Below are 26,589 nucleotides of genomic sequence, written 5' to 3'. Positions count from 1 at the left end.
CGTGGTAAGATTTTTTGGCTCCCGAGGACCGCGTTACATTGGGGTAGAGGTGTATGTAGTAAAGAGGGGCCCAAGCTATATAGTACAGATATGGTTTAGGCTCTTCACTTTCAAGGGAGTTCAGAGTTTCAGTTTTAGTTCAAGTTTGTCTCTAATATTTGAGACATCACAAGTGGAGTGCAGAGGAGTGCTGAATGCATGGGAAGGTTAAAGGAGGTGGTTGCATGTGTTATAAAGGACAAAGACTATCTTTGGGCTAACCTAGAGTATGCTTTATTGATTTCTTTACAAACCTGTGTGTGTTTAGTGGACACTCTGAAGGAAGAAACAATGTAATGTTATTTAGGGTGCAAATAGGGACAGTTCTGATTTAATAAGAACCAAACCAACCTTCATCAAAACTCCAACCAAACCAATCCCGAACTTTCTCTCTTTGTAGTTATCCAATGAACATTTAAAAATTCCACACTGACAAAGTTATTGTAATGGCAATTCCAACCTAAGTAAAACTAGCAGGTACTGGAAATATTACCACAAAAAGCCTGTGAATCTTATCAGGCTTCCAGTCCAACTTTCAGAGCAAAATTATTTGGATAAACTTCAAAATGTATGGATGTTTAGCCAAACTGAGCTGAACCTCTGAATCTTTTGAGTTATATCCACCATAGGTGCAAGTGGCTTCTTCTGTGCCTGAGAGAAGCAATATTTTTTAGATTTCAAATCTATTCTGATTGCTAGTGAAGTGGGGACAAGAAAACTGCTCAGTATCCTATTCCATGCACGCCATCCAAATCAGATAATCTAGCTATCACATGCATATTTATGCCATAATCATTTATTATGTAATTTGATTTTTACTGATAAGCAGGAGAGGGATTGTTTGGCTATATGGCTCAAAAAAACTTTCTAAAAGCCACTATTAGACTTGATGTCTTTATCAGAAGAGTCTGATCTCTAATAATAATCAGTGGGCATTCAGTCATAAAGATTAAACAGGAGGTATTTTCTTTCCTCTCTTCAAAGGTAGTAAAGAATTTTACACATTTTCCTTTAGTGCTATGCTGCTGCAGGTAAAGAATGTATAATTTTGGGGTGTGCTAATTACAGCTTGTTTGACATGCTCTGATATTAAATGCCTAGATAGACTTCACTCTATCCTTGAATGATGGAGATTCCATTTCTATTCAGGTTCTATAAATTCAGTTTTTTGTAGATCTGGCTGCAATGATCATCTCATGACAATCAATGACAGGTTTGTCCAAATTAGGTATTACAATGAATGCACAAATATTTTGACTGTTATTTAGTTTATGTATGGGCAAAGTTAGATTCTGGAAACAGCAAGACCACAGCAAGCCAGGGAATGATCTTTATCCTTCAGATGAGGGTGAAAAGTCTTGCTTGGATAACTGACATATGTTAACTATCATTTTGGGAAGATAATCTGGCATAATTTTCTGTTTTGCTAAAAATAATCCATGAATCCATGTGATACTTTATAGCGGCCTCCATCTTAAGTAAAATAAACCAGTCTGTGGATCCCTGTGAGAATTTTTTTCGGTTTGCCTGTGATGGCTGGACGTCTAATAATCCCATTCCTGAAGACTCGTCAAACTATGGAGTTTATCCTTGGCTGAGGAACAATGTGGACCTCAAGTTGAAAGGTAAATATGTTCTTTCTGAAAGCAATAAGAGCTCTTTTCACTGCAGCTTGTTAGCTGGCTTTATATAGAATGAATATTGACTCCATGCTCTTCCTTCATTTAGATTTATGTTGAATAACATCCAACAGAACAACATCACATTCTCTTTTCGTTGCATTTGTTGCTGATGCTTTTGATAAGAGTATGTTAACAGAAAACAACATGAGAAAAACACACTGTGTATGGGGTGGGAGGGAGCAGAATGTTTTTGCTGGCAACCCAATGAAACATGAATCCAGTAACCCATTGTGTGTACAACAGGGAATTATAGTGAAGGGAAAGACAGCAGGATTTGATCAGATACTTCTTAGGCCATGTTTACAGTGGAGAATTTTTCAAAACCTTTTCTCACCGGTTCAGTTGAAAGGGAACTAAAATTAATGGGATCTCTGGGATCCATTTTTGCCACCGTTTTTGAAAAGCACTTAATGAAATGGTAGTAAAAATGAGTCTGTCTGTCCAAGCTTTCTCTACACTGGGAATATCACTGGTTTTAACAGTTTACAACTCATGCAATTTTTAAATTTCCTCAGTATAGACAAAGACTTAGTGAAATGCACTAGCCTGATTGTCACAGAAAGTGAACAGAGAGCTGTCCACATGCTACAAATGTGACTTCTCTGTTACATGGTGATTGTCACATAACATTGTATTTTCCTCGCCAACATATTCTTTTAGAGCAATATTGTGCAGTTACCTTCACTATGTGTTATTCATGATCTTTTTTCTGCTTTCTGTGTTTATTTGATCACTGATATTTTAAGTCAAAGCTCATTTTACCTGAGGTGGTGTCGTAGCTGTGCCTACAGACTGAAGAACTATGTTTTGCAATGTTCTGAGCATGTTTACTTAATTTGTTGACGTAGAATGGCAGATCAGATCTTAGTATTCTGCTTCATTTAAATTCCTTAGCCAGTTGGTAAATAAGCCATTTAGGTGTGTGGCTCCCATTAAAATACCTGAACTGTCATCAGAAAAACAGAAAACTGTTTATGAGAATGTGCTTCTGGAGAAAAAAATAGCCTGAAGTGGATATGTGTAGGGAGGTAGATATTTTTATCTGAACATGACCTGACTTTGTGCTGGACTCCGTAGCAATGCCACCTCAGCAGGAAGTTCTACAAGGAAGAAGGATGATGTTGATTGTTAGGTAGGAAAAAGTGTCAGATTTTTATAATCTTGACTAAAACTGTGAGTCATATAACGGAAGGGAGACTGTTGTGCAAAATTTAATATTATCCTTTAAGTGCCTTAACATAGTACAGTGAAAACGTGTTGCTGAAATAACAACAACCTACTCTGAGCGCAGCAGATTGGAGAGTGATCAGCACTTTTGTGTTGCATTAAAATAGATTCATTGGATTTATTGTCCTCAGGGATTTTTTGGTGCATTTTACGGGCCTTCTCCAACTTCTCCTTCAGTAAGGTCAGCATACCGTGCATGTTCATTCTAGATACCATTAACTGTTTTTATAGCTGTGCTCAGTTACAAATACTATAGAACATGATTTAATGATTGCTGTGTTAGTTCTTTCTTAAGGATGCCTCTGAACCAGTAAAACTATTGCTGGAAACTGGTTTAAGTTTTGCTTTTCTAATCTTACTGCTGCCAAAACGACACGTTAGGTAGCTTCATGTCATGCACAGACTGCAACCTTACATAAGCCTGATTTAATTAACATTGTAGCAAGGTTTATTCAGCCACAGTGGACCATTACTATAAACTACAATATATGTCACCTTTCACTAGAGCTGGGCAAAATTGTTTGGTGTATTTGCTGAAAAATGCGATATTGCTCAACCCAAAACTTTTTGCAAGTTTGATCAAAAGTTTTCCAGGTCTAGATTGAGAAAAGAGACTGTGTGTGTTTGTTCCCCCTTGTCACCTTTAGTCCAGTGGACAGGACACTTGTATGGAACATGGTGGACTCGGGTTAGAATACCCATTCTGGAACAGAGACTTGAACCCAGGTGGGTGCTCTAACCACCAGGCTATAGGCTATTCTAGGGTAGGCTGATCTCAATCTCTCCTGTTGAAGCTAATCCACTTCGTATAAATGCTTACATATTCATTGGAGCAAGGCCTTCAAGTCTGGCCCCTGCCGAGGGAGTGCCCTAATCTAGGCTATTGGCTATTTTGTCCTGCTTCTTTCCTGTTGAAGCAGCTCCACTTCATATAATTACAGTAGAACTTCAGAGTTATGAACACCTGGGGAATGGAGGTTGTTTCTAACTCTGAAATGTTTGTAACTCTGAACAAAACATTATGGTGGTTCTTTCAAAAGTTTACAAGTGAACATTGACTTAATACAGCTTTGAAACTTCACTATGCAGAAGAAAAATGCTGCTTTTAACCATCTTAATTTAGATGATACAAGCACAGAAGCAGTTTCCTTCCCTTGTCAAATCTTTTTTAAACTTCCCCCCCCCCTTTTTTTTTAGTAGTTTACATTTAACACAGTACTGTACTGTATTTGCCTATTTTTTTGGTCTTTGCTGCTGCCTGATTGTGTACTTCCAGTTCCAAATGAGGTGCGTGGTTGACTGGTCAGTTTGTAACTCTGGTATTACACGCGTCTGACGAAGTGGGTATTCATCCACGAAAGTTTATGCTTCAATACGTCTTGTTAGTCTATAAGGTGTCACAGGACTCTTTGTTGCTTTCTGGTGTTAGTAACTCTGAGGTTCTACTGTACATAAATATTCACTGTGCCAGAGAGAGAGAGAGAGAGAGAGTGAAAATGACTCTATAGCCTAGTGATGCAGGCACTAACCTGGGAGGGTAGCAGATGTGGATTCAAATCCCTCCTCTGAATCAGGCAGAGGGAAGATGGACATCCCAGGCAAGTGCCCTAAACCAGTGGTTTTCAAAGCCGGTCCGCCGCTTGTTCAGGGAAAGCCCCTGGCGGTCCGGCCGGTTTGTTTACCTGCCGCGTCCGCAGGTTCAGCTGATCGCGGCTCCCACTGGCTGCAGTTTGCTGCTCCAGGCCAATGGGGGCTGCGGGAAGCAGCGCGGGCTGAGGGATGTGCTGGCTGCCCTTTCTGCAGCCCCCATTGGCCTGGAGCGGCGAACCGCGGCCAGTGGGAGCCATGATCGGCCGAACCTGCGGACGCGGCAGGTAAACAAACCAGCCCAGCCCGCCAGGGACTTTCCCTGAACAAGCGGCGAACTGGCTTTGAGAACCACTGCCCTAAACACTAAGCTAAAGGGTGTAACTCCTCCCTTTCCATAGTTTCAGAATCCATTTTTTTTCTGAAGTTTTGGTTTGCTGGCCAAACTGAAAAATAAATTACTTGCTCAGCCCTTGTTTTGGGGGTACTAGCCCTTCTAGCAGATAACACTAGTGAAGGAAACCATGCTAAACCTCATATTGAAACATTTTTGGGAGGTGGGTTTAGCGAAGCGGGGATCAGCAACGTGGAAAGAAAAGGGAAGGGGAATGAGGGGGACAGGGCAGGGGAGAAGAGGATAAGAGGGGCAGGTGTGGAGTGAAGCTGAGGTGAAGAGATTTGGCAGGGAGGGAAAGGGTTGAAGCAAACAGCCAATCAGCCCAGGGTAGAGCAGTGGTTCTCAACCTATTTACCATTGTGGGCCGCATCCGATACTACCTCTATGGCCCTGAGGATGTCACATGGGCCGTAGCTCTGTGCTGATTGGGCCAAAAGCAGGCCACAGGTTGAGAACCACTGAGGTAGAGAAAGTCCAGTCAGAAGTGTAGGAAATGCTCTAAGTGTGCAGAGGGTCCCTGCTTCTGCTCTAACCAGCGGGCGACTCTGACGGGTTTCTCTCTGCAGTTTCCCCCCCAGGATGACATAGTGGGGTGGAGGGGAACCATTGCCTGGGTCCTAGTGCCTCTATATTGTGTGTGTTGTTCTCTGCTGTATAGTTCCCAGCCCCACTGCTCAATTCCATTTTACAACCTCCCACCAGTGCAGCAGTCCCTGCTTTGGCTGCTTCTGCCCCTTTCAGTGGGATCTGATGAGTGCTCAGCATCTTTGGAAATCAGGCCCCCTATTTATGGGCCTAAATATGGACTTGAAAAACCTAACTTTAGGCACTCACATTGAAAAATTTGGCCTCGGTCTTCTAACTACTCTCAGTGGCACCTTGCATTGTATTGTAGTTGTCTGTCCCTGTTTAACATTTAGTTGTAGACTAGGAAAAAAATCTTTAAAGGACTATTTACTACTTAAGTTCCAGGTTATGAAATATTTACCACATGAAAGAAAACCATTAATCTTTCTCTGATAACATAGTTTGGGCATGTTTTGTTGTAGTTGAGTCAGTCCCAGGATATTAGAGAGACAAGGTGTGGGTGATGTAATATCTTTTATTGGGCCAACTTGATATTACCTCATCCACCTTGCCTCTCTCATAGTTGGCGCAGAAAGTCACATCCACCTTGCCTCTCTCATAGTTGGCGCAGAAAGTCATGTTTTTAATATTTATATTCTTTGATGATATGATATAGATGGAAGGCAATTTTTTATGGAATGTTCTTACTTAAAATGAAATATTTTCTGCTCTATTTACTGATCTCTGAACACTTCTGCATTTTAAGAAGAAAAGAAATAATCGGAGGGAGGCTTAGGTATTGGTTTTGGAAAGCCACAGTAATTGGATTCTGGTTTTTCAAGGACATAATCAAAACACTGTGTGTCTTGGTTTTGGATTCATGGACAACTGGAAATAGAGAGAGATTCCCGAACCTTGTAGACAGTAGTATAAGGACTAGAATTGGACTGCCAATAAGCAGTAGGCAAAGGAGTGGGGTTCAATGAAGAGTACAGGATCAAGAGTGTGACATATGGGAAGCCAGAGATGAAACCACAGTTAGTTATTTCAGGATGCTGATAAATAAGAGCCCAGAATGAGGTAAAGGACAAGGCAGATGTCAGCTTCAGGAGTGGCAGGAGTATCCAAGCAGCCTATCTGTGAAAGATGCGTGGCCCTGATGGTGCATAACAAAGAAAGGAATGGCTGAGAGTGGCAATGAAATTAGGTGATACCCCATGAGCAGTCAATGCCACCCACCTGCATCAATGGGCGGGGTAACTTGAGGCATCAGTATAGAAAGGGGACAGTCTCAGTGGCAAGGGAGGGAGACACTTGTCAAGGGATAATAGGTAACCCCTCCCCCCCGGGAGTCTCTGGCACCCATTGACCAGCTGGAGTGTAGGGGTGCTGATTGGTTAGCATTCCCCAGATCTCAGGACTTAGCCCAGCGCAGGGGCCATGTGGACCCTCTTTTGGCTCCATTCCAGAAGGCACTGGAACCAATTAAATGTCTGGTTATAGAAGAGCATGGATGATGGGCAGATAGCGCCCCTTTCTTGTGTTAAAGTTTAAGAAAAGTTGTGGCCTTCTGCTTATATCCATTCATATGTCTGTCCTCATTTTGCCTCTGTGTCCACATCAATTGGCATGTACTCAGTTTGCCCTCTTCTCCACATATCGCTGGTTAGATGCAGAGAAGGGTCAAGAAAGCTGTGTTTTTTGTTTGCAAACCTAAAACCAACACTTTTTTTTTTTTATTTTGGTGTAGGGTTTGGGTTCACAGTCCACAGGATTATGAAATAGTTGATGCTTTTAATGGTTTGCACTACTCACTTATAACAAATTCAAACTAAAATAAATAATGTTGTTTTCCCCTTTAAATATTTTTTGCATGCTCATAGGACTAAGTATTTGTTTTTAAACTAACAGACCAAAACCCCTATGTGAACCCCATCCACAATATTTTAATCATATGTAATGGGTGAAATCCTAAACCTATTAAAGACAATTACAAGACTTCTATCGACTTTGACAGAGCGAAGATTTCACCCACTGTATGGCAGCATACCATAAACCAGCCCCCAACTAGCCAAAAGTCAGATAGGTCATGAATTGAAAAATAGGGCTATGTAATTTTAGTTTTGACCTGGATTCAGGTGCCACAAATCTAACATGAAACTTTCTGGTTGATATTTTTGGAATTATATGGAGTTTTGGTTTGTCTTTTATGTATCCTCTAGTATTAACTATTGCTGACTGGACTGTATCATGAGAGACAAGGTTCAGGAGGTAATATCTTTTATTTGACCAACTTCTGTTGGTGAGAGAGACAAGCTTTCAAGCTCTGAAGTTTTTGTCTCTCACCAACAGAAGTTGGTCAAATAAAAGATATTACCTTACCCACCTTGTCTTTTTAATATCTTGGGACCAACACAGCTACAACTACACTGCATGGACTGTATGATGTCTAATTTAAGACCACATTTGATTTGCAGTTATATTAGGTGCACTCAAAAGTTTCCATCAGTTTGATGGAGATTGTCGGTTCCAGTAGTGTTCCCAATCTTTAAGTATAGTGAATAGTTCTCATAGCAGTAGAATCTTTCAAAATGGAAGAAACATTTTAGGTGGAGCCAATGTTGTTTAAAGAGAAGATCTTACACACTGCTGCTCTTCAAGGTGAAATAAAGTGGAGTTTGCACTCTCTCTCTCTCTCTCTCTGAGTTAGTAAATTGGTTTCACTTACCATGACATTTCCTGCTAAGCTATTTCACTTCCAACTGAATTTCCATGTTGATCATTGACCTTTGTTTAGCGTTTCGGAGCACTGTATAATAGTATTTAAATGCGGGTGATACTTTGCAAATTATGCAAAATTGGAATCCTGGGGTGAGTAAATCAGGACTCATCACCTGTAGTGCAATTTGATCAGCACCATACTATTTCTTTTCCCCCATCTGAAGTCTGCAGAACAACAATGTGCAGCTGTTTATGTGGCCAGGCAGGAAGCAATAAATTACAAAATTGTGCAAACATTCCTAAATCACAGCATTGCATAGGAGACTATTTAGAATTATATGAATAGTATGTGAAGGTGTCTTTCAGGCCTTCACATTTAATTTATAACTGTGGAAACCATTCTGCAGATTTTATCCCATATTGATCCTGGCACCTATTTCAGTCTAATTTGTTGATCTAAGCTTTTTAACATTGCTATGTTCAGATGAAAATCCTTTTAAATAAAATGAGGCATTCCCACCAGGGCTAATGTAGAGAAACAGAAGCCTCTTTGGGGGATATTAAGTATGGTAATTCAAAGAACAGGAAACAGAAAACAAAGAAAACAACTTTGCAGTGTAGTCAGTCTTTCACAAGATCATTTGCAAGAATTGTCTGTAAAGAACAGCTTTTTCATTTACATGACTTTAGGAATGTAAAACTATACTGTGAATGCTGAGATTTAGGGGATTTAGGACAGTTTTGCTCATGAATTCCTTTCTTTCTGACAGATGCCACAAGGTAGCATTGAGTAATTGCTCTTCTGCTCTAAGGGATCTACTATGCTGGTTTCCATTCTGTCTGGGTTCAATTCTATCATCCCTCCCCTTTGACTGACACATGGGACCATTTGGATGGGTAGAATTTGGGCTGTGGTGTTGGTATACAATTGACACTCAGCTATACACTTTAACCTCATCCAACCACTGCTGCACAGAGGAGTGACTACCCCAGAGTCTATAGCAGGGGTGGGCAAACTATGGCCCGGGGTCTGCATCCGGCCCTCCAGACATTTTATTCCAGCCCTCGAGCTCCTGCCAGGCAGCGGGGTCCAGGGCTTGCCCCACTCCATCCGGGGAGCAGGGTCGGGGGGTTGCCTCGCTCCACACGGCTCTGAGAAGCAGTGGCATATCCCCCCTCTGACTCCTACACATGGGGCAGCCAGGAGGCTCTGCAGCTGCCCCCGCCCCAAGCGTCACCCCCGCAGCTCCCATTGGCCAGGAACCACGGCCAATGGGAGCTGCAGAGGTGGCGCCTGCGGATGGGGCAGTGCGCAGAGCCGCCTGGCTGCGCCTCCATGTAGGAGCCGGAGGGGAGACATGCTGCTGCTTCTGGGAGCTGCTTGAGATAAGCGCCCTCCAGAGCCTGCACTCCGAGCCTCTCCCCATGCCCCAACCTCCTGCCCCATCCCTGATCCCCCTCCCGCCCTCCAAACCCTTTGGTTCCCCCCCCCGGAGCACCTTCCTGCACCCCCAACCCCTCATCCCCAGCCCCACCCCAGAGCCTGCACACATAGTCAGAGCCCACACCCTAAATCCCTCCCAGAGTCTGCACCCCGAATCCCCTGTCCCCACCTGGAGCCACCTCCTGCACCCTTTTTTAGCCCCACCCCAGAGCCTGCACCCCCAGCTGGAGCCCTTACCCCCTTCCGCATCCCACCCCCAATTTCGTAAGCATTCATGGCCCGACATGCAATTTCCATACCCAGATGTGGAAAAGTTTGCCCACCCCTGGTCTGTAGCACTTGGGGCATGGCTAAGAGCTAGCTGACTAAAACATATTCATGGTGAAACAGATGTGATATTAGTAGGAGGGGGAAGCAACCAGAAGAAGTGGAGAAGTTTACCTCAGTGCCTCCAATAGTTTGCTGAAGTGTGGGTTACTGTGATTTGCTCTACATGAAACTTTTCAGACATTGCAGGTACCGTGAACATGCATCTACCTATCAATGAAGCTGTGTTTCCCATAAGAAGCCCCTGATGACCTCCTGTGCTCTGTGATCTGTACTGGCGGCCAGTTGATTCTGGGTGAAGTTTAGGGTATTGGTGTTGATTTATAGAACCCCTGAATGGCTATTCTAGTAGAGCTGGTTGGAAAAATTCAGACAAAACACCTTTTTGTCAGAATGTGCTGATTTGTCAGAATTGAAACATTTTGTGGAGATGGTTCAATTTCAATGAAATTCCAGTGGAACTCAGGCAGGGATCCAGTGGAATATCAGAAGCCTGTCCAGTTTCCTACCAGCTAGCCCACCCTGTTGGGGACATCAGGGCTTACCAGGCATGCAAACTGCCTTGGAGCTTGGGACCCCAGTGCTTCCAGAGTCCATGGCTTCGGTTAGTCCAGCCATGAAGACTGCCTTGAGGCCATGGATCCATTTTCATTCACAGGCAGTTTTGAAATTTGTCTGTTTTCATTCCAAACTGGAAGAAAATGAAATAGCTCTAATTCTAGAAAAAGCATCTGTCCCCTTGTTTAAACAATAGGAGGTTGATAGGAGGATGTTCCTTAGAGAGGCTTGACTCCTGAACGCATTTCCTTGGTTCACCAAAGATACAGTGACCTTCAGGGCACGCTGCAAAACTTATCTCTTTGCTAGTTGGTTGGGAAGAGGTGGTAGGAAAGTCTCATTATGATAAAAAGGGAAATAGAAAGTTTCTAGATTATAAACATGGGGCCAATTCGTACGGATTTAAAAAAATAATTGTGTGTGTGTGTGTGTGTGTGCAGAGTTTTGAATAAATGTTCAATGTTTATGAATAAAAATAATTATTATTCATGTTAACACCTCAGGGTCTCTGTCTTACCTTACTAAACAAATCTCCATGTGACTGCAATATACCACAGCCCTCTTAATTATATAGGACCTAAAATTTTTTACACAGTATTTCACAGAAAGTGTGGCAAGCACTTCTTTAGCCACATCAGCCTCAGCATTTCTCACTTTGGCCAGAAGGGCTGGAGTAAATCAGTCCTGTGCTGGACGTTTTTAATTCTTAACTTTGGCCTATTTACAATGGGCCTCCTGGTAGGCCTGAGTAGTTCTCTTAATAAAAATAATAATAAAAAAAACCCCACAATACAAAATAAATACATTTCCTTGCCCCTCACTGGATCATTGACTCATTATGCTGGCTTCTGGTTGCCAGCCCTTCCCCAAATAGAAGTAAACTCAGTGTTTCCCCTAAAGGGAGGCAAGCAGCTCCACCTAGGACAGACCTGGGCAAACTACGGCCCGCGGGCCACATGCAGCCTGCGGGACCATCCTGCCCGGCCGCTGAGCTCCTGGCCGGGGAGCCTAGTCCCCAGCCCCTCCCCCGCTGTCTCTCCCTCCCCTGCAGCCACGCTGCCATGCGGGCCACACTCTGGCCCGCCGCTCCTGCTGGGCAGCGTGGGGAGCACAGCTGGCTCTGGCTGGGTGTTGCGGCTGTGAGCTCCTACTGCTGGTAAGGGGGGGAAGGAGGGGGTTGGGTAAGGGAGCGAGGAGTCCAGGGGGGCAGTCAGGGAGAAGGGGGTGGTTGCATGGGGCAGAGTTTCTGGGGGAGGGGGGCGGTCAGGGGATGGGGAACAGGGAAGGTTGGGAGTGGGAGTCCCGGGGGCCTGTCGGGGGGCGGGGATGTGGATAGGGGTTGGGAGGGCAGTCAGGGGACAGGGAGCAGGAGGGGTTGGATAAGGGGGTGGGATCCCGGGGCGCAGTTAGGGGTGGGGGGTCCCGGGTGGGGGGTGGTTGGGGAAGAGGAGCAGAGGGCGGTTGGATAGGGGGTGGGAGTCCCGGGGGGGCTGTCAGGTTGCGGGTTTGTGGATAGGGATCGGGGGAGTCAGGGGACAGGGAGCAGGGGGGTTGGATAGGCGGCGGGGGTTTCGGAAGGGGGTGGTCAGGGGACAAGGAGCAGAGGGGGGGTTGGATAGGCTGGGGATTCTGAGGGGGCCAGTCAGGGGGCGGGAAGTAGGAGGGGGCAGATAAGGGGCGGGGGCCAGGCTGTTTGGGGAGGCACAGTCTTCCCTACCCGGCCCTCCATACAGTTGTGCAACCCCGATGTGACCCTTGGGCGAAAAAGTTTACCCACCCCTGACCTAGGAAAATCCTTTTTTCCCTGCTCCCTGTCCCCTGACTGCCCCGACTGTCTCTAGGGTTGCCAACTTTCTAATCTCACAAAACTGAACACCGTTGCCCCACCCCTTGCCCCTTCTCCGAGGCCCCGTCCCTGCTCACTCTATCCCCCTCCCTCTGTTGCTTGCTCTTCTCCACCCTCACTCACTCTCACTCATTTTCACTGGGCTGGGGTGGGGGTTGGGGTGTGGGAGGAGGTGAGGGCTCCAGCTGGGGGTGGGGGCTACTGGGGCCAGAAATGAGGGGTTCAGTGTGCAGGAGGGGGCTCTGGGTTGGGGCAGAGCGTTGGGGTGTGAAGGGGGAGGGCTCTGGCTGGGGGTGCAGGTTCTGGGGTGGGGCCAGGGATGAGAGGTTTGGGGTTCAGGAGGGGGCTCTGGGCAGAGGGAAGGGGCTTAGGGGTTCAGTGTGTGTGGGAGGGCTCTGGGCTGAGGTGGGGGTTAGGAAGTGGGAGGGGATACAGGCTCTGGGATGGGGCTAGAAATAAGGGGTTCAGGGTGTGGGAGGGGGCGCTGGGCAAGGGTTGGGGTGCAGGGTGTGTTGTGTGAGGGCTCCGACTGGGGGTGTGGGTTCTGGGGTGGGGCTAAGGATAAGGAGTTTGGGGTGCAGGAGGGGTCTCCAGACTGGGGCTGAAGGGTTTGGATTGTGGGAGGGAGTTCTGAGCTGCAGCAGGGGGTTGGGACATGGGAGGGGGTTTGAAGTGCAGGATCCAGGAGGGAGTGTGGGTACAGGAGGGGGCTCAGAACTGTGGCAGGGGGTTGGGGTGCGGGAGGAGGTTTGGGGTGTGGGCTCCAGGCGGTGCTTACCTCAGGTGGCTCCTGGGAAGCTGCCAGCATGTCCTGCCACCTCCTAGGCAGAGGCATGGCCAGGTGACTCTGTGCACTGCTTCCGCCCACAGGCGCTGCCCTCCCAGCTCCCATTGGCCACGTTTCTGGCCAATGGGAGCTGTGGCGCCAACGCACAGGATGGGGGCTGCATGCAGAGTCCCCCTGGCCGTTCCTCCGCTTAGGAGCCAAGGGACATGTCACCACTTTCTGGGGAGCCGCACGGAGCCAGGTAGGAGCTTGCCAGCCCCGCCAACTGGACTATTAATAGCCTGGTCAGTGGTACTGACTGGAGCCGCCAGGGTCCCTTTTTGACCGGGTGTTCAGGTCGAAAACCAGATACCTGGCAACCCTACCTGTCTCTAACCCTGCTGCAGCTTTTCTCATCCATCCTCTCTCTCTTTCACCAGAGGTTTTTTTTTTTTTTAAAAAGCCCTTAATTGGACTCAGGTGTCTCTAATTAATCTGAAGTAACCTCTTCTCAGTTCATAGGAAAAGGGCCTTCACCATTCTAGGACTGATATACCTGTCTTCCAGCACTCTCTTATAGCTGTCAGGTCTGACTTTGTCACAAAAGCTAGGGCTAGAAGGGACCTCAAGAGATCCTCCAGCCCCCAGCACTGAAGCAGGACCAAGATTATTTAAATCATCCTTGACAGGTGTTTGTTAAACGTGTTTTGAAAAGCCTCCAATGACAGGGATCCACCGCCTCCCTTGGAAGCCTATTCCAGTACTTAACTGCCCTTACAGTTAGAAAGTTTTTCCTAATATCTAACCTAAATCTCCCTTGTTTCAGATTAAGCTGATTATTTCTTGTCCTGCCTTCAGTGGACATGGAGGAAAATTGATCACCATCCCCTTTATAATAGTCCTCAACATATTTGAAGACTGTAATCAGGCCTCCCCTCACGCTTCTTTTCTCAAGATTAAACATGCCCAGCTTCTTTAACCTTTCCTCATAAGTCAGGTTTTCTAAACATTTTATCATTTTTGTTGCTCTCCTCTGAACTTTCTCCAATTTGTGCACATCTTTCTAAGTGTGGCACCAAAGACACAGTACTTCAGATGAGGTTTCACCAGAGTGGGACGGATACCTCCCATTTCTTACTTACAACACTCCTGTTAATACATCCAAGAATTTTATTGGCCTTTTTTACTATCACATTTTACAGTCACACTGTTGACTCCTTTTCAATTTGTGATGCACTATTAACCTCTCCTTTTTAGCGGAAAAATATTTTTGCATTTCATTTTTTCTTCCTAAGTATAGTACTTTGCACTTGTCTTTATTGGGCTTCATCTTGTTGATTTCAGATAAGTTCTCCTATTTGTCAATGTCATTTTGAATTCTAAACTTGCTAGTAACCCCTCCCAGGTTGGTGTCATCCACAAATATTATAAACCTACTATCAACTCTTGTCCCTGTTATTAAATAAATTAAAATAAATGTTGCCAGACCCAGGAGAAACCCTTGTGGGACCCCACTAGATACATGCTCCAGTTTATCAGCAAATCATTGACAACTATTCTTTGAGTATGATCTTATAACAGTTGTGTACCCACCTTACAATTACTAGACCACATTTCCCTAGTTTGCTTATGATAATGTCATGTGGGGCTGCGTGGGTGAGGTAATATCTTTTATTGGAGCAACTTCTGTTGGAGAGAGAGACAAGCTTTGAGCTCTGTGTGGCTTGTCTGTCTCACCAACGGAAGTTGGTCACTCACCTTGTACCTCTAATATCCTTGGACCGACACAGCTACAATTACTCTGCATACATGTAGGACTATGTCATTTATAACAATGAAGAATCTCTTGGGTGTGTGGCACTCAGTGTTATCTGTTTTGTTTGCATGTTATCATTAGTGTGGCATTCATTGCTATCATTATTCCTACTTCTTGTCTCATATTCAGGATCACATTCAGAAGTGATATCACCAGCTTCTTCCTCCTCATTCTGTATATCAATGATTGAGTTTGTTGAGAATTCTTTCCAATACTATTAAGGATGGGTTTCTAATCTAACAACATAATATGAAAAACAGCGTTTTTCAGAAAGTACTTGGTGAAGCTTTCAGTGTTTTGAATTGAGATTTTTACTTTATTGACAGATAGTTCCCAAGTCCCAGTTTTTAGTAAGAGTTCAGACCTTTTCTCATTCTCTGAGCCAGTTTGCTCATCCCCTAAGGGTGATGCCAAATGATGAAACAGAATTGAGAAGTGTGCTCCATTAATCCAAACACAGAACTCCTGAATTCTCTGGCTCCAATATTTTCTTTTAATCTTAGTACACGCTGTGCTTTAGTTTTCCCCATTTGTAAAACATGTATAATACCTGCATTGTAGACCTATTGTAAGCATTTAATTAGCTAATGAGTACAAATTATTGGACTATAAAATATTGTATATAAGTGTTTCATTTACGAAGAGTGGCGCTAACCTTTTACACTGCTCTCCCCATGTGGCCGAATTACTTCCAGTCTAACTCCCCATGTTCCCTTTTTTGCTGGAGTCTGGTCAATAACAGTTCCTCCAGGGAACATGGGCCTTCTGACTTCAATTCCACTAATAATGGTTAAATAAGTAGTAGGTATTTATATCTTTGCATAAAATTTGAGAATCGAGCATTAATTAAAATGTGAGATGTTGCCAGAAAGGTAAAATAAGATATGAAAGTCTGCCAACTCAGTACAGGTTAACAACTTATTTTTTGTTAAAGTATCATACCTGAATGGGAAGTGGAGCAGCCAGGAAGTTTTGCAGGCTCTTGTGGCAGCTAGAAAGAAAAGCTGTATTTGTAATTCGTGTTTGGGAAACCATGGGTGAAGAAAGGAGATCATTTTGGTTCTTGAATGAGGTTTATGGCTCCACAGCAGCTGAGCCACAGGATTCCCACAGAGCCTCTCTGGTTGGGAGAGCAGAACACCACCTTCTTGCTTACGAGTCTTGTGAGAGTTCACTACATCGGTTCCCCAGAGTTGACTTTCTATCACCCTTTCATTCTATTTTTGAGGCAGTATTTATAGTAGTTTTGTACCAAACTTATATATTGAAGCTGTTGTGTGCATCAAAATGTTAGATTTGTATCCAAAGATAAAAAATTCTAAAGCTATCAGTGTTTTCTTTGTACCTTTAATTCTAGAAAAAAGATACATTTATTACCTTAAAACCATGAAAATCCATGTCATCTAATTTTCCGTATTCCCTGATGAAAAACAGTTATTGAAAATGCATGGTAAAACTATTAATAACACGAAGTAAAGCTTAACGTTGCTGTTAAACATAACATTGTGGCTCTATTTTAACAATTTTGCCTATTACTCGTATGCCACTATTATAAATAAATGGTTCTACTCTCTTATGGCTACTTGTGTATAACCCCCTGTTGCATGGTGCCACGAGAGTATACCTCCAAAGCATTTATGAAAATAATGTTGAAATTAGGTTGGTGAAAACAGACCCTCCCTTCTCCAATAGTTTATCAACTAATGTTGTTTTAGTTTGTGCATAGTTACGTTTGTTCAGTTTTATCTGAACTCAAGTGACGTTTATCTTTTCACACACACAAGCTCAAAAAGCCTTTACAAAATATTGAAATTGTAGCAACAGACTTTCAAAGCATTGTCATTTGGGCAACATGCTGCATAGTATGGCCTTCAGGCACCTATGAACAGCATTAGGAAGCAATTATATTAGCACAGCTGTATAACTGGTATTTTCACGTAAATCTCCATGTTGCTGAAATTGATATTGGATGGCAAAATGGCTTCTTAGGAAAAAAAGCAAAACTAAAATGTTATTATTTGAATCTGATTTGTTTGTATAAGTGCACTTTTTATGGAATTGTTTGTCTTGAAAGATTTGTTCAGCTTATTTTATTTCTCTTGAGATTCAGTATCACCGTTGACTGATTAATTGCTAAATCATCATGGAATTCCTATGGAAATGCATATTAATTACATCATCATTAATGTTGCATTAATTCACAATGATTTAAGAGCATTATCATAAATGCCAAAGGAATCCTGATGGGCCAATTATTTTCAAGTGTCACTAGACTATGTACGGTAAGAAATACACTACCCTCACGAGAGAGGCTGATGGATATTTACTATGTCAAAAATGAAACACGTTTGTCGAGACAGTCTAATTGGTGTTGATGTTTATATCATGAGATGTACTTTAAAATAAAAAAAGGAGGCAGTAGATTAAAACAGAGCAGGCCTGGATTAAGGCATAGGCTGTGTTGGCCCATGCTTGGGGCCTGGAATCCTGGAGTCAGCTAACAAGATCTCAGCTTTTTATTTTTTTTGTTAATTAGATTTGTAGCCCTCATGGATGCAAATAAAAGCTTCAAAAGGTGAACTAAAGTGAAGTGGTGCCTGCCTGAGCCTGTACACAGCCTGAGTCAGTAGCTCCAAGAGTTGTAAGCAGCCCTGTTCATCAGAACTCTAAAACCTGCTGCCACCCAAGAAGGGGTAGGATATAACATGAGAGGGTCTACATGCATTGTGTCCAGTGCCCTGGATTGCTTCTACTTGGCCTGGCAGGAAAGGAATATTTTCTTATTCCTAATTAAAAGCGCACACTGGACAAAAGTGTAGCTTTACGCCTCTGCCTGTGGTGCCTCTTGGAGCCCTGGGAGAGCATACACAGCAGTAACAGCTTAGTATGATTTAGTAGGTTGCACTTCGTTAGCAGATGCCTGCTCCTCTCCACTGGCTAGCATGGAGTGGGATGGGATCATGTCCCCATCCTCTGCCTGCTTTACTGGGATTCCTTCCACTATTGTTGGTGCACAAGGGCTGAGGTTGTACCTGTCCCATGTACAAAATCACAATGAGGAGAATGGCTTCTTGGCTCTTTTTCCCTTGAACATCCCAGCAGGTCTTACCACACTCTGGCCCCAGAGTAATCTAGAAATGAGTGAGAGTGCACATGGGTCTCGAACCTGTGTTCCCACACAGCTCTCACACGTTGGCTGCTACTGGGTAACACCCAGAACTATTGGAAGTGAGAGAATAGCAGAACTCTGACTTCTCCAAGAGGCACTGCCCACAAGAATCCTGACTAAGGACAATAATGATTGGCTGGAACATACAATTTAAGCCAGAAGGAGGCACAGGAAGTTGTCTGAGCAATGGAGAGACTTCCTGACAGCTGCACTGGACCTGACTCTTGCTTGATCCCTGGACTCTTGGTTGATCCTTGGGTTGGACTCGAGTTCTGACTAGGCCTGACTAGGCCAGACCACCCATGTCCCAGTCCTGACAGCTTGCTTGGACCACTAACCCCTTGACAGAGCATAACCTTCCAGGCATAGATCCAGCAGAGCCCCTTCCACCCCAAGGAACACTGGCATCTCATGAGCAGGTAGCCCGCAGTCAGGCAGACAGTCAAGTGATGCCAGGCACAAGCTATGCAGCTGGCTGCTGAAAACCAAGGTTGCAGGACCAAGTGCTCCAGCTTCTTACTGAGAGCACTGTGCTTTGGACCTGAGCCAGCACCCATCATTCCTCCGCCAGAATGCTTTGACCGGGATTGCCAAAGATTTTGAGGTTTCATGAATCAGTGCTGCCTCCAGTTCCTGCTTCACCCACAGATGTACTCCTCCGATGCAGCCAGAGTAGACCTGCTAGTCAGCTTCCTGACCGGAGAAGCATCGGGCTGGGCCTGACCTTTACGCGAGATTGAAAGTCCGGTGTTGTCTAACTGGGGCACCTTCCAGCCCAGATATCAAAGATATCAACCATCTTTGGTGATCCCAATTGCACCTGCACCACAGAAGCTGCCCGGCATAAGCTCCGACAGTGGCAAGGTACAGCTGCCTCCTATGCAGTGCATTTCTGCTGGCTCATGTCAGAGATGGCCTGGAATGAGGTGCCCCAACTACAACAGTTCTGGGTGTGGTCTGTGAGAACCACAGCGGGAGTATGACTGCCCCATAGAATAGCAACCAGGGATGAAGAAAGATTCTGTTTGGGTGCATTTATGCCATGTCCGAGCCTGAGCTATCTGCCCTGCAGGCTTACCTTCAAGAAAACCTGCCCAAAGAGTTTATTTGCAAATCCACCTGTCCCACTGGGGTGCCAGTACTTTTCATGAAAAGGAAGAATGGAAGCCTCTGAGTGTGTGTGTGTGTGTGTGTGTGTGTGTGTGTGGTTACCGGGCTCTGAACCAACCCATAATCAAGAATTGCTATCCACCATCACTCATGCGAGTGGTAAGATCATGTGGAGGCTGTCTGGGTATACACCAGGGATGGCCTAAATTACTGATTCCAAGCCACATACAACAATCTTCAGAAGTTCGGGACTGGGGCAGGCAACCCATATCTGTACCACCATCAAAAGGCCATGCCAGCACAGCCTCTTCATTAAGGTGGAAAAGTCTGTAGTTCACCAGTCCTCCATAGAGTTTCTAGGGTTGCTCCAATTCCCAGAGGGTGTCAAGATGCACTCCTGCACAGTGAAGGCGGTCCTCGTTTGGGTGACACTGTGGAATGTTTGAGACCTGCAGCATTTCCAGAGATTTGCTAACTTCTATCATAAGTTAATCCTGAGGTTCCCAGAACGAGTCGCCCTCCTCACCTCCCTGCTTCACAAAAGCATTCAGTTCCACTGGGTCTCTGAGGCTCAACAGTCCTTTCAATGCTAAAACTCGCATTCACTTCTGCCCCTTTATTGGTTCACCCAAATCCCACAGAAGCCTTCACCATGGAAACAGATACTTCCAACATAGTGATTGGGGCAGTGCTTTCCCAGAGGTGCAGCCTCCCAACAGGGTTGCATCTATGTGCTTTCTATTCCAGAAAACTCACCCCTGCAGAACAAAACTCTGAAATCCTGGATAAGGATCTCCTGGCAATTAAGGTTGCCTTTGAGGAATGGTGCCACTATCTTGAGGGGTCTGGTCCCCAGTCCAGGTGAATACCAACCATAAGAAATTGGAATATCTGCACAGGGCCAAGGCCCTTAATCAATGAAACTTCTCTGGGCCCTATTCTTCTCACACTTCTATTTTGTTATCTCCTGTCAGAGTCTAAAAAGAGAAAGGTCAATGTGCTGTTCTGAAAAGGAAAGCATCTTGCAGACCTGAAAGGCCCGAGCCCTGAAGCCTCAAGCATTCTCAAGCCCCAGAACTTTCTTGGCATGTCCCCTTGTTGAAACCTGTCTGCCTGGATCTGGTTGGGCTCAACCCAGGCATCCCCTCCCCCACCAATGACCAGAAAGTGTTAAACAAGAAGGCACCGGATGTCTGCTAAGGGATACTCTACATAAAAGAAGGCCCCACAAGAGTTGTAGCTCTGCACGCCTTCCATGATTCCCCCCAGCAGGTCATTTTGGCTGTACCAAAACCCAACAGCTTGCCTCACAGTTCTTTTGGTGGCCCCGCATGTGAGCCACAATACAGACGATACTTCCTCCTGTAACTCCTGCACCCTTGCCAAGGCACCATCTGATAAACCCTTCAGACTCCTGCAATCCCTTGAGGTATTATCCAGACCCTGAGCAATCATCCCCTAGACTTCATATCAGAATTACCCAAATCCAACAAATTTAGAACAATCTTGTGTGCAGTGGACCACTTCTCCAGATGGCCCACTTTATTCTCTGCACTGGGCTGCCCTCCTTTGGGGAAACTGCTCAGCTCTGGGTGAACCATGTCACTTGTCTTAATGGTCTTCCAGAGTACACCGCTTCTGGAGAGAGGCCGTCTGAGTATTAGTCGTTTTGCGCCAGCCCTTCATCTGCGTACCACCCCCAGAAAATGACCAAATGGAGAAAATTAATCAAATTCTGGAAACAGTACTTCTGGTGCCATATTAATCATTATCAGAATGATTGATCCTGTCTGTTACCCATGGTGGAGTTTGTGTACAACAATGTAGAACATGCTTCCACAGGGCAAAGCACTTTCTATTCAATTATAGGTACCCCCCCTCATTTCCACCTGGAACTACGCACGATTTCCTCCAACCCTGCATCTGCAAACCAGGTACAACTGATATGTCAGACCCAAGAGGATGTGAAAGCTCACCTGAAAGATGCTAAGAGGAGATACAAGCACTATGTGGATTAGTGTCAACAGCAAGGTCCTTTCTTATCTGGGAGCCACAAAGTGTGGTTGTCCACCAAATACCTACACATGGATAGGCTATCCCGCAAGTTAGACTCCCAGTTTCTTGGTCCTTATCAAATTCTCAACTAAGTCAACACAGTCACTTTTAAGCTCCCCCTGCCTCAATCCCTTTGGATACACCCAAAGTTCTACATGTCATTGCTGAAGCCTTTTGTGCAAAACCCCTTCCCACCCCTTCCCCCTCTGGTTCATGTCCAAGATCATGCTGAATATATTGTCCACAAAATCCTCAACTCCAAAAGAAAACAGGGCAAACTTTGATATTTGGGTAACTGTGAGGGCTGCAGACAAGAAGAATGTTCCTGGGAGCGCATGGAAAATGTCCAGGCTCCCGACCTACTGAGAGCCTTCCATGACTCTGATCCTGGGAAACCAGGCCCTAGGCCACCCTGATGTGCTCTAGGGGAAGGGGATAATGTAAGTCCATAGGTCTCGAACCTGGGCCCATAGGTTACCAGCAGCCCTCACACCCTGAGCATTGCTGGGCAGCTGATCCAGAACTACTGGAAGCGAGAGTTCTAGCAGAACTCTAACCCCTCCCAGAGGTACTGCTGATGAGGGGCAATGACGGGCCCTACTGATTGGCTAGTTCATACAATTTAAGCCAGAAAAGTTGTCCAAGCAACTGAGAGACTTCCTGACTGCTGCACTAGACCTGACCCCAGTTCTTGGCTCCTGTACTCTGACCCTGGCTTGGACTCTGGCTCTCACCACTAGGCATGACCACCCCTGCTCCAACCACTAAGTCAGGCTGCCCATGTCCTGGTCCTGAAAATGTGTCATTGAGAGACAACATGCTAACATTGGAGATTGCCTGGCAAGAGCTCTGAAGGGAGATGATTCTGTTGGCTTGATGGGTTTGATTGTAATGGAGGAGCTGAGAGCGTGCCCTAGAGAAGGTATAGAAAGAAGCAAAGATAGTGGAAGATTGACAACAGAATGGGACAATAATAGCATAAGTCTGTGTTAAGGGTTTGATGAAAGTTAAATTGCTGAAGATGAAACGACATGTGTAGCTTTTGTTTACAAATGTAATTATTGGTCTATTTGTATTTTAACCAAATTTGACACAAACATTGGCTCCTTGGATCCTGAAGAATTAGAGGTTAAGATATTCTTGTAGAGCTATGTGAACTATTCAGAAAAAAAGTGAAAATTTTAAAATTCAAATTTTATACTTTTCATTTTGAGTTTATAAAATAATCATCCAGTTTCAGAAAATAACCTATCTGGGTAATACAGTAGGCCATAGTTTGTTTTGATTATTTTTTTAAATTAAAGACCTCAACATTGTGAATTTGTTTTGACAAAGATAATTTTTGCATATGAAATCACATTTCTGCAAATTTTTTTCTGCTTACTTGGTCATTTCCTGAACTTTTAACAAAGATCAAAATATCAGCTTCATGCGTTAACTGAAAGGAAATTGAAAATAGCTCTTGCAAAATTTGTTTTAAACAACTTGTAAGGGCCACCACTCCAATTGTTTCTCTACCACAGCTGCCAATATTAGCAATATTATAACCACCACAAACATAGAATGAAAGACGCACTCCATTCTATACGGGCATTTTCACCTTCTCAAAACATTCCTTTTTTCAAGAAGAAAATTTCTGATACTTAATCTGAATATAGAGCTGAATATAGAGCTGATTAGGTTCAACTAAATTGCATGAATCAGTTTTTCGTTATGAGGGATTTCGAATTTACTTGTTCTTTTGGAATTTTAGAAGCAAGCTTGTATTTAAAAGGACAACCTTTTGCAGATTACCTTTAAAAAGGAGTGTGGTGTGGGTGGGAGTTATAGACTGAGCAAATTAGATATCTGAACTAGAGTCAAGCAGGTGAATAAAGGTGGCTTGTGCTGGGGGAAGAAAAGTAAGTGTAGTTCTCATCTCAATGAGATTCCAGAAAAGTAATATTTTACTAAATACCAATTTTTAACAGGAAAAATCGGTAGGCTAGAATGTTTGACATTCGGAGAAGGTCTCAACATGATTGGCTTTTCTAAAACATGGTGGAATTAAACAACGTAATCAAATACTATAATAACTATACAGTGGAAGCTAGGTTGGGTTTTATTGGTATTGAAACAGTGCTGTACATAGGATTCCATAGACTCTACAGAACTAACTTCTGATCAGGAAGAGGACCAAGACTGAGGAAGAATCTTTATTGAATCCCAGGCTACAAGAATACAAGTATAAGACCTAAACCTGCAAAGAGAACTATTGGGGTGTGTGTGCACAAAGGTCCATGTGGTTCTGTTTGCAGAATCGGGGCCATATCTTTGCTGGTAGGTATACAACCAATGTCCAGATCAACACAGTGAAGTTAAGTCATATGGCCAAATCCACCAGTGATGTAAGAAGGTGCAACCTCATTGATTTCAGTGGAAATGATTCCGTGTAGATCAGTGGTTAACCTGATCCAGAATATTTATTGCAAAAGAGTTTAAGGAAGAAAAAAAATATACTAGAAGGGTGATAATGGGTAATTTCAGTTATCCAGACTTGAATGTCATAGTGAGATGTAGTTTGAATAAAATGTTTCACAATATCAACATCATAAAATATTTTTTTAAATAACATATCACAAGCAACATCTTCTCTGAACAGCTCATTCTGAGGCATGACAGGACTAGTTACTCCTGTTCCCAATTAATACGCAAAAGATCAAAATGTATTGGTTAAATCTTATTCAGAACCTCCTACATTTACCCGGATTTCTATATTAGGGGAGCTGTGGTATGCAACCTATAGAACTCAATTTCTGCACATCGAATTCAGGAGAAGAGACCACTGGTCAAGTTAGAGGAACAATGTTGTGCCTAATTTTAGATGTTTGTGGCTGGTATTTTTATTTTGAGATAGAACATTATATACTTAGTGTTTCTTCTTTCATAAAACTCCCAGATGTCAGCCTTCTCTCTCTTATATCCAAGCTCTGTGGGAACTTCCTGAAAAATGGAAGTAGAAATCAGATATTCTAAATGAATGTCAGCTGACCCCAAACCATTCTGAAATAATACTTCTTGGAATGTGCTAGTGTAAATCTGCACCACTATAATTAAGGCTGTGTGTTTGTCAAGACATGACTTCCGTAACAAAAGCTCTGGCTTTCATTTATTGTTTTTTATCATGGTGTCTGTTACCCTGGCCAGCCCACTACTGGAAGAATCTTCCACAAATGTTAACAAGTTTGGCTCTCTATATGTCCAACGTAGAGAGTATGAGAAAATCATGGCATGTGATCATACTATTAAAGCCCATAGTCATATGCACATTGTGGCAGAGCTAACCTTGCACATGTAAACCTTTAGGGGTTCAGGGTGCATCTTTAGTGTTTTTTTAACATAATTTTTTTGTATGGAATAAACATATAGTATGAGAGTAGACATTTCCAGCTCTGGCACTGACTTGCTGTGGGACTTAGTGCAAGCCATTTAAGGTCTGATTCTGCAAGATATTGAGCATCTCACGTGACATGCTGGGCAATTTCTATTCCTGCTGACTTCAGTGGGAGTCAAAGGCATTCAATACCTCCAAGGATCAAGCCCTTACTGTCTCTGGGTCAAACTCTGCTTGCCTTTACTCTCACAAAGGAGGACCATTGAAATCAATACGACTACTCACATGAGTAAGATAAGCAGGAATTGGTCTTCTCTGGCTCATTTTCCTTATCTATAAATGTTGATAAAATGGTACCCACTTCATGCTTAATATCTATAAAGTGCTTTGAGATCCTTCTTATAGATTTATAGAGTTTTTAAGGCCAGAAAGGACCATTAGATCATCTAGTCTGACCTCCTGCATTGAGCCCAAAAACTTGTGTTTGGTTAAAGCGTATCTTCCACAAAGGCATCCAGTGTTGATCTGAAGACATCAAGAGTTAGAGAATCTATCACTTCCCTTGGTAGTTTGTTCTAGTGGTTAATCACCCTCACTGTGAAAATATTTTGCCTCATTTCTAATCTGAATTTGTCTGGCTTCTAGCCATTGGTTCTTGTTATGCCTTTCTGTGCTACATTAAAAAGCCCTTTCATAACCAGCATTTTCTCCCAGTGCAGGTACACTGACACACTGTAATCAAGTCACCTCTCAGTCTTCTTTTTGGTAACCGAAACTTATTGAGCTCTTTAAGTCTCTCATTCTAAGGCCTTTTGCTCCAGCCCTTAACTCATGTTTGTGGCTCTTTTCTGCACCCTCTCCCACTTTGCAATTCCATTTCAAAGTGTGGACACCAGAACTGGATGCAGAATTCAAGTATCAGTAGAGGCAATGTGTGTGTGTGTGTGGGGGGGGGGGGGTCACATGCCCCCCAGATTTGCTGCTTGGCTTGTATTGAACATATTCAGTAACCTGCTGAAGCCAGCTGCCCCTCTTCTGCCCCTCCCCTATTGTCAGGCACAGATCACCTGAGTATCAGCGTCATCAATACTGTATACAGCATTAAAATTGCCTCCCTATTCCTCCTCGCTACTCCCCTTTTTATACGTCCAATAATCACATCGACTCTCTTTTGCCACTGCATCTCATTGGGAGTCATGTTGAGTCGCTTGTCCACTATTATGCTTGAGTTCTTTTTGGAGTCACTACTTTCCAGGATACAGCATGGATCTATTAAGTTTTTTTACTGCACCCATCATTATGGTATCTGAACGCCTTTCAACTGGCATGCTCACACATGTGGTTCCTTCTTCATTCCCTGGTGAAACATGAAAAGTATTGTAATATATTTCAACTCATTAACAAATCTCTCTTTCCAAATATATAAATTTGCTATGTCTACTTACTACAATTGTTGGTAAAGGCAGGGGCAGGGGAAATGAATACAAAACAAAAATGTAATTGTCTTTCTTGTGATAATAATCTCTCCCCAGTTGTAACCAGGAAGGTTGTCAGAAGTGTGAAAAATACGTTCTTTTCATATTGTTTTTCTAGTGCATCAAATATACCTAGTTAATCACATGCTTGGTTGATATGTGTTTCCCAGAGATATATTGTATCTGCTAAATAATCAAAAATAGCATAGAATGTATACAGTTTATAGATGTATCATGACTTTGGTAATTTGAATCTATATTTTTATTCTGAGTAAAAATGAAATGCAAACTGGTCCATCTTTTCCCAGACCTTGCTGTACAACAGATTCTTTTTCATGCAGTCCAAATTAGGGGGGGAAAAAGAGAGATTTCTCATTGCAGTAAATAAAACAAGGAGTCTGAAAACCAAAGAGAAGCTGTGTCAGACTGT

At 43.8% G+C, this 26,589-nt stretch overlaps 1 protein-coding gene across 1 annotated transcript in view; it reads left to right on the top strand.

Moving 5' to 3' along the window:
* Nucleotides 1-26,589, top strand: part of PHEX (phosphate regulating endopeptidase X-linked) — a 137,000-nt gene that overhangs the window by 7,386 nt on the left and 103,025 nt on the right. Inside the window, exon 3 of the mRNA XM_054006123.1 lies at nucleotides 1,503-1,664. Coding sequence (XP_053862098.1) covers nucleotides 1,503-1,664 — 162 coding nt within the window. The remainder of the gene's footprint in view (nucleotides 1-1,502; nucleotides 1,665-26,589) is intronic.

This window comes from Malaclemys terrapin, chromosome 1 (assembly GCF_027887155.1).
Source record: "Malaclemys terrapin pileata isolate rMalTer1 chromosome 1, rMalTer1.hap1, whole genome shotgun sequence".
Taxonomy (NCBI): domain Eukaryota; kingdom Metazoa; phylum Chordata; order Testudines; family Emydidae; genus Malaclemys; species Malaclemys terrapin.
The sequence above is the reverse complement of the archived record's forward strand: the minus strand, read 5'-3'. Positions and strand labels throughout refer to the sequence as shown.